Below are 9,019 nucleotides of genomic sequence, written 5' to 3' on the forward strand. Positions count from 1 at the left end.
TTGCATACACACTTTAACAGCAGCTAAAACAAAGGCAGACTAATTCTGCAGCATTTAATGCAAGACAATACATCAATTTAGGTGACAATGAAACCCCAAAGAAGGGATCAATTTTTCAAATCATATTAAGACTTGATAAGACACAACAAGAGAAGATTATCATTTGTCAGATTATCCTTTTTAAGTGCTTTACAATAAAGCAATCAGTAATAAGCCACCTCCCGTTCAACTGGTATTATTTCCTACAACAACTTCAAAGAAACTAACTGCACTGATATTAACAAGCTCATTTTACTAACAGAGCTTGAAACATCACTAAACAAATCCCATTTCCACAGACTGCTTGTGTGGACACAGAAAACCCACTCCATACGTACTATAAAAAAATCCATCACAAAATAAGTCTGATCCTGTAACAGTGATTTTATTGCTGGCCTGCAGATAGCACATATTCAAAGTACAGATCTTGAACTGCAAAAGTTTAAAGTCCTTTTTAGCACCTGATGTTACTCTTCATAGTAGCACAGCACTCAGAGATCAATCAGGATCTCGCACTGCCTTTTTGTGAAGTCCTACAAAGAGACCAATCTTCTTCCACAGCTCCTCCTGTTCCTCTGAGCCACTTGATCACTCTCCACACTGGCGTAAGCACATGAGGAGCTCTGAGCATCACATCAGGCTTCAATTCAGCCAAACAATAATTCAGTGACAAACCACGATTTTACCAATTTTCAGCTGGATCAGCTTCCCCAGCAAGTTCCCTGTCCTCTTAGGTGAACAGCCATGCCAGCAGAGTGTGAAGGAGTAGCTCTTTAAGGAGAAATGCTGCCAAACATGCAGCTGTGGCCTAAATAGGCAAGTCAGGGAGAACAGAAAGAAGGCGGGGGAAAAGCCCAGACAGTACAGCTTGGAACACCTAGCTTTTAAGTCTTCCTTCAGCTCTGCATCCACTGGGAACTTTAGTCTTCATTTTAGCTCTTTAAAAATACATTCTGTGAAGCTACAGCTACCACAGGACTCCATCCCTACAGTAGAAATAGCCAAATGAGAAGCATTCAGGTAGCCCCTATAGAATGAAAAGCTAAAAAGTTTCACAAAGCTGATTCAGAGCTGTAATCCATCTAGACTGCTGCTGATAGCCTAGCTTGCACTCATGTGTGCTGTGGAGTCTGATGGCTTGATCATTCTAGCACTGCATTTCCAACACAAAAGCCTTTTTTAGAACTGATTTTTAATTTAAGACAGATATTCCAAGAACAGCAATGCCTCACAGAAGGGACAGAAAAATCCCTGACTGACAAGCTGAAGTGCCCCTGCTTCCAAACAAGAAAGAGGACTGAATTATTTCTGGGGAGCTGAACAGCCACTGCCTATTTATCTGTCTGCTAAATGCTCTTTGTTTTGGGGGACTGCACACTTTAAATGCACACTCTAGTCCATCCAGAGCAGCAGCTCCTAGAACACAGTAGCCTATTTCTCTCTCTGGATACAGACATTCTGTATTTGAGCTGAAGAACTCAAATACAGAAGCAGACTCAGGAATACTGAACAGGACTAAAACCTTGGGTCTTTCTTTTGCCATCTACAGCATATTTCTAACTACCTATTACTAGGTCTTGCTCCTTGTAAATGATGTTACCTCATGAGCATAGAGAACATAATCACAGTCGTCAAAAGCCCAAATTAGCTTCCCTCCCACAACTATATTCCAACCTTTCCTCAGCAATATTACTGCAACTTCACAGTCACTCTTATTCTCTAAGATTTTTCTCCTCTCTAATTCCATCAATCCTCATTAAAACAAACAAACAAACCCACAAAGCCAAACCAAAACAACCAAAAAACCCCAGCTTGTGGTAAACAACTTTTTTATAGACATCCTTATTCCTGTCTTCACTTCTCTTTACTCAGAAATAACACTTTTCATGCATTCAAGACAAACTACCATTGATGAAGTAACATCAGTTGCCATTGCTGCTTAGCAATTCTGAAACCTGTCAAAAATAAGTATCAAACTACATTTGACAGACATAACACACCTAGAACCACAGAAAGCATCCCCGAACCAGGGAAATGTCCAATTTAGTTTCAAACTTTTACCACACACAAGCCGGGGACAAAATTTTATCTGTTCATCATTTTCAGTCTAAAACAGAGACAGCCATGTTTGGCTGTAAGAGGTCACATGAAGCAAATCCCAGGTAATTAACAAAGCATCACAGAATGCTTAAGCATTAAGTATTAAGCATAAATAAAGTCAGTAATTATCAACTATAGCAGCTATTCAGATGCTTCTTTCAGAGACAATATGGGTACGAAACAATTAAACAACTCATCCAAGATGAGCAGTAATCTCTCAGGGTTAAAGCTTAGGACATAAATTCCTGGCTCCCAGCATTGGACCTGGACTATCCAACTTTTATATATATTTGAATTACACCTGGAACACTGAGATAGAGCTGCTTGACTATTCTCCTTCTGCTGAGCACTTAAACAAATTGACTAAATTTGTTCTGAAGTACAAACTCACTCCATTAAGCCAGTGTGTAGTTTATAGAGGCAGTTTAAACTCACAACTCTTAGCTGTTCCCAACTGCAGTTGCTATTATGCCACATTCTAAAGAACGGCAAAAGAGTATAACCAACAAAACCACTGCTGAAAATCTTTGTAATCCTTTTCTATAATCATTCCCATAAAGGAAACTTCCACTAAGAAAACTAAGAGTATTTCTGGACAATTAAGTCTCACTTGTAGCAAAACTATGATGGCACAAAAGAAAGCAAACTGCATTACAGACACTTTTGATAACCTAATCACTGAACTTATCAAAAACAAGCACTCTATTTTCCACCCCAGAAGACTTGTCTATGAAACTATAAAAATATGAAACTAAGTAGGGAGGAAAGCTATTTCAGAAAGAGAGGAAGCACAAACTACAACAACATTTGCCTTCATATAACAGACTGATAAATCACTAGAAGGCAAACTTCTGCCATCAATTAAAATTAAGGTCCCAATTTATAATGAAGCTGACACTGAGATTTCAATTTATACCCTGATTTCTATGCTTAACTGTGATCTGACACGGCCAGGCCACAACTCACAAGCAAGGGTAAATTCCATACATACCACTGGAAGAGAGGCTACTTCTGCTCCTCACATTCACATTTTCAGTAGAAAAGCTTTGCCACAGAAGTGACCCAGGCAGGCCCCACATACAAGTTCAGTGCCATCTTTCCCCAAGCTTTAATTACAATTTCCCTCCCTTCTCCTTACATGTCACATCCATCCAGTGGTTGGAAAGCCAGAAAATGAAAAACTGCATATCAGAGTTCATGTTTCAGCCACCAAAGCCACCAAATATCGACTTTGTAACAACCGTGTAGCCTAGTGCAAGTAACTAAAGAATTACAGGTGATACACGGGATGGGAAGGCTGGAGGTCACATCTGACCTTAAATATGCTGGAAGCTACACAATAGCACTCTTGACAGGCTTTTTAAAGTTGTTACAACTTTTACTGTCCAAAATGTTATTCTCCATGGTCCTGTTTTATAGACAAAAACACTGCAGGAAGATCACTGGGTTTGTATCCCATGGATTAATGCAATTAAACGATGTAGTTTTCCTGGTTATCACTGCTTTAGCTTAGTTCAAGACCACTTTCCAATGTAAATATTGCAACACTAAGTTACCAACAGGAGGAAAACAGAAAGTAAAACTCCCAATTCTTTCACATTTGTTTTCAGTGAAATTTCAGCATTCCACAACAAACTGCTATCTAGATTTTGAACTCTGCAGCCATTCGAAAATCAGATCTTCACAGCCTTGTACTCCTGTACACAAATTGGTACTGTGCTCACCACAGGCATGACTGGAGTCCAGAGCTGCTCTCTGGCAGATCAGAGTGGTTAAAGAGTCATTAAAGCTTGAGACAGTAAGATTTCCTTGAGCTTTCACAGTTGGCCTGGCCCAAGAAAGCAGAAGGAAAGGCAGGGAATTAAAAAGGTTCTCAGACTGCACTTGCACCCACTGCCAGTTTGTCACTGGGTATTCCAAAAGACCAGAGGCTGCTGCTCCAGTTGGTGCAAGAGCCACACAAGGCTCCAGGTCACTGATATGAACCTTAAAGCCAGAAATATCACTAGGAAAAGGACAAATGCAACCATCCTGATACATAACGCTTCCAACAGAATTACAGCGAGGCATTATGATGTACAACAAATCAATATAAACAACTGCTTTCACCAACTTCCAGCATGGACTGTGGGAGCCAAATACATGGGAACAGGAGAGAAATTCAGTTCAACACACTAATTACAGCCAAGCACACCATCAATAATACTTGGGATCTCTCCCTAGGCAGTTCAGTTTCACACCATCTTACAGTATAATACACTTTGGACCTCAAGACTCATTCTAAGTCAGGTATAGCTGACAATGAAAGAAAATTTCTTTTCACTCTTTGGGTCACAGAATCAGAAGGCTACACTGTCTATAACCCAAAAAATGGAGATTCTTACAATGCTGCAGGAACCAAGCTGCCTGGCTTGCTGAAACTGAAGCCAGTTAATTCCCTCAAAGGCTTCCCAGAAGTCCACCCCGGGATTCCAGCAATGCTCAGCGCAGCTCCCAGCCTGGCAGGAGGCACAAGGCTGGCAAGGCACCTTTCATAACACCAAGTGCAACACTTAAAACAGCTCAGCCTGTCCTTCCTTCCTATTTCCTCACTTCTACATTTCCAAATCCCTGTAAAGACTACTTTTCTATACCTATATATAAGTTCATTACTACTAGAAGCATACCAACGTCTATTTTAATGAAGAATTATTTGCAAGCACCACAACTTCACCACAACCACAACTTCTTCAATACTTGTATTTATTAAGGATTTAGTATGATACATAAATAAAACAAAGGTTACAAAATTTTAAATCTGTCAGGGAAAAAAAATATACCACATTTAACAGCACTTTGAGTTCAAGCTTTAAAATCTACTTCCTGAAGAATTTAAAAATAAACTTGAAACTGTACAGCTTTCTCATTTCCAAAAAACATATTTCAACTTGCAAACAACAGAAGCCTCAGTGCATCGTTTGCCACATGCTGCAGCTAATAAATAAAAACAACTCAGTTATGTTTATACCAATCTTTTCTTTTGGCCTTTGGAAGCTAATCTGAACCACATGTCAAGCAGGGAAATAATGGAAACTGTAGTTACTGCTTTTCTAAATATAACATTAATCTCACTTCTATGTCAGAGCATTCAAGATATGCAAGAAAAATAAAAAAAAACAGGAATTACATAAGTGACAAGGCCAACTACTTGCAAAAGAAAACTTTTAACTCATGATCTTAAAAGCTGCTTTGTTGCAAACAGGACTTTATGGCCAAAGAAATTCAGAAGTCAGGGGACCTCTCCTCGGGAATGATCACAGAAGAGATTCTGCTCTCCAGCACAGAAAAAAGCATCATTCCTCCAATGATCCAAAATCCAAGGGAAAAAAGCCCAAACAGTAGTTTTTGCAGTGAAATTCAGAGGCAGCCATCTTAGTGTAACATGACACTTGTCACTGGCAGCTTGGAAAAGTTTCAGACAATTTTCAGCATTATTTCAAACCCAAACCTGCTCCTTATATACTAAGTAGGCATGCACAAATACGCAGATTTCTTCTGCCTCTTGTTAATAGGAGCTAGAAATGTTGGGACAATTCCTTCATGCAGTACTTAGATCTTCAAAGAGTACAAATATTAATTCTAACAACACCTCCTTGTGGAATTTAAGTAACACATTCCCCATTTTGAAGATTAAGAAAAAACACAAGTCAAAAGCCAAAAAATCAGAAAAATCTTAGCAATGTTAGAAAACAATTCCAGCAAAAATAACTTAGGAAGCCTGAACTTTTTTACAAGAATGCTGAATGGTACTTTCAAATCACAGTTTAAACCTGAATCTGGATATGGGAATACATATGAAATGTCCATTTGCTTTGCTCAACGAGCACTTAGCAGCACTGGGATATTTTACTGACTGCATTCACATCTCCCCACCTAAGGAATGGTTAAAAAGTTAGAAAACAGTAAAAAGTATTACTCTTACCTTCTGCTACATCATCATCTACAGCGCCTTTCACCTGAGAAAAACACCACTGAATGTCATTTCCTCCTCCAGCTCCTGAAAATTGAAAACAATTCAATAAAAACGAGCCCCCCCAAGAGCAGCAGCACAAGCACACAATGGCTCCAGATTGCACATTTCAGAGCCTGTGCACGCCCACTTCCTCAGCAGTGCTGAGGCACAATCACACACCACCCTCCCCACCTTTTTCCTTTGGATATTGTTTTTGTCAGCCTTCAATGCACTGTTTGTCAAAAACAGGGAAGCACAACCAGTGTAAAAGCTTCACTCACTCAAAGCTTGCTGGACTAAGCACCATCAACTACGAATTTAAAATTCAAGTGCAGGAACTGCTGTGTTTCACACAAAACTTTTTCCTACTCGAGGAGTCAGAACCCCCCTAAACACACACACACACAAACAGCTTAAATATCAACTATCAGAGCTGTGCTTTTTTAAAAAATTTCAATCTCCTGTCCAATACAAACCAAGCACACAATTCATTTCCTCCTTTCACAAACCTACTGCACCGACCCTAAGCACTCAAGGCTAAAGAAAAAGAATTTTACCACAATTTTAGAGTCTCTTCGCAGAAGTAATGAAAGCAATTATCAGCCTAAAAAAAAAAGCAGCAAATCCGAGCAGAAAAGCAAACAAGCAATCGGAGGGGGACAAATTCTACTACCATAGAAAACGGATCGGAGAGAAAACTTCAGGAACATTACTGCCTCGGCTGAAGGCAGTGATTCATTTGAACCGTGCCACAAAAACACACACCAAAAATCACCACCCATTTCTTTTGCATTTCATTCTGAGCAAATCACTGCAGGGCTGAGGACATACAGGAAGAGCCAGAAATGGGCTTGCCTCGGTTGGTTGGTTTTTTTGTTGGTTTTTTTTTTTTTTTTTTTTTCCCAAAAGCCACTGTCAAAATGGAACTTTTCCTCCACACAACTCAAACCGGCTGAGCAACAGATGGCATTTACACATTAATCCCGAGCTCTGGTAGGGCTTTGGAGATAACAAAGAATACAGGAGGAGACTCTTCCCAAGTTAAGGGGAGCAAAAAAACTCAGAGAGAAGGAAATCAGAGGCCTGAAAATAATCTTTCCAGAAAAGATGAAATATCTCAGAATGAGAAGTCCTGGAATAAAGTACAGTTTGCATTTTTTGCTTGCTTTAAATTCTTCCTTGAAGGATTACAGACATCCAAGATGCACAACCTGAGGAGGTGAAAGCAAGCAACAGAACCCATCTATGCAGGAGATGGCAAAATGCTTTCCCTCCTCCCATCATTCCCCCAAAATCCTACAACCCATTTTCTTCTCTTCAACTTCTTCGTTTGTCATTTAGCGGCTGGCACCATAGCAGCACTTAAAGGGAACAGCTCGGAGAGAATCACTGCTCCTGCTTCTTCGAGCTCTTTTCCATAAAATTTACTTGAACCAAGTTGGCACTTTCCCCCCCCCACGACTAAAACGGCAAGAGGAGGGTGGAGCATGTGCATATGGTGTAGGGGGGAAAGGCAAAGCACATGCCTCACAAAGCCTCCCATGCTTTGCTCCTCCACATGCAAAGCACTGAAAAGACAATTCACGTGCAGAGGAGGGGGATGAATACATTTCCAAATGAAGAAAATGCAAGGAAAAGTAAGAGGGAAGAGATCCTTTCTGCACACACATTCCCAAGCCTACCAACAGCACTTGGGGATGTGAAATGGGGAGTAAGCAGAGGAAGGAATGGGAAAGAAAACACGGCGAGACCTGTGCTGTTTAATCACACCCTGTGCCAAATTTCAGTGGCATTTACAGATGCTCAGAGGCTGCTCCCTACAGAAGGGTGCGACTGCAATCTGGACACCGCCTGCACCTGGAACCTCTCTGTACACGGCAGAGAAATAACTACAAGCACCGACCCTAAAGCCTCAAGGGGGAAACTCTTTACCAGAGCATGTGGTGACAGGACAAGGGGGAATGGGTTCAAACTGAAAGAGTAGGTTGAGCTGGGATATTGCGAAGTAATTCTTCCCTCTGAGGGTGGGGAGGCCCTGGCACAGGTTACCCAGAGCAGCTGTGGCTGTCCCTGGATCCCTGGAATTGTCTAAGGCCAGGCTGGATGAGGCTCAGAGCAACCTGGGATAGCAGAAGGTGCCCCTGCCCATGCCAGGGTGTGGAACTGGACCGGTTTTAAGGTCCCTTCCCACCCAAATCACTCCATGATTCTACGAAAAGGCAGCAGACCCACCCTGCCTGCAAGCTCAACTCCAAAACACACCACTTCCCGCTCCACCTTGCTTCTTCCATGTTTTTTTTTTTTTTTTTCTTTTCCCGGGGAACGGAGGGAAGGAGGGGTGGGTGGGAGCAAAGCACGAATTCCCACACGAGAGGCTAAAAAAAAAAAAAAAAAAAAAAAAAAAAAAAGCCACCCCACAACCAGCAAGGCGCAAGCGAGTCGGAATAGGAGAGGCGGCCCGGGAGGCAGCGGGGAGAGTCCCCCGAGCCACGCCGGGGCAGGGGGGCAGGCTGCCCTTACCTGCCATGTTGTGCTGGCGATAGCGGCCGCGGCGGGTCGGGCGGAGCGGGCGGCGCGGGCGGGGCGGGCGGCGCGGGGCGGGCGGCGGCGGCGGGCGGCGATGGCGGCGGATGGAGGAGGAGGAGGAGGAGGAGGAGGAGGAGGCGGCGGCGGCCGCGGCGGGGCTGGGGCGGCCCCGCTCCGGCCCCCCCGGCGATGAGCGTCCAAGATGGCGCCGGCAGAGCTGGGGGTGACGTCAGCGCGGGGCGGGAGCGAGCCGCCCTCAGGAGGGCGGGCGGTGCCGCCATGTCCGTGCCTGGCTCCTGTTAGCCCTCATGGCGGGGGTGCCGCTGCTTCAGCTCGGCAGCGATCGGCCGCCCTCAGCCCGGT

At 43.0% G+C, this 9,019-nt stretch overlaps 1 protein-coding gene across 2 annotated transcripts in view; it reads right to left on the reverse strand.

Annotated features, from left to right (window-relative positions):
- PPP2R2A (protein phosphatase 2 regulatory subunit Balpha) overlaps positions 1 to 8,720 on the reverse strand; it is a 33,833-nt gene extending 25,113 nt beyond the window's left edge. The window contains exons 1-2 of one of the 2 annotated variants that reach the window (XM_077789237.1): positions 8,651 to 8,720; positions 6,101 to 6,175 (exon numbers count right to left, since the gene is read on the reverse strand). In XM_077789237.1, the coding sequence (XP_077645363.1) occupies positions 6,101 to 6,175; positions 8,651 to 8,657 (82 nt within the window). In that variant the 5' untranslated portion in view covers positions 8,658 to 8,720. Of the gene's footprint in view, positions 1 to 6,100; positions 6,176 to 6,803; positions 6,913 to 8,650 lie in introns of those variants that run through there. The other variant, XM_021546274.3, reaches the window with a different exon arrangement.
- Between the last annotated feature and the right edge of the window lie 299 nt (positions 8,721 to 9,019).

This window comes from Lonchura striata, chromosome 32, assembly GCF_046129695.1.
Source record: "Lonchura striata isolate bLonStr1 chromosome 32, bLonStr1.mat, whole genome shotgun sequence".
Taxonomy (NCBI): domain Eukaryota; kingdom Metazoa; phylum Chordata; class Aves; order Passeriformes; family Estrildidae; genus Lonchura; species Lonchura striata.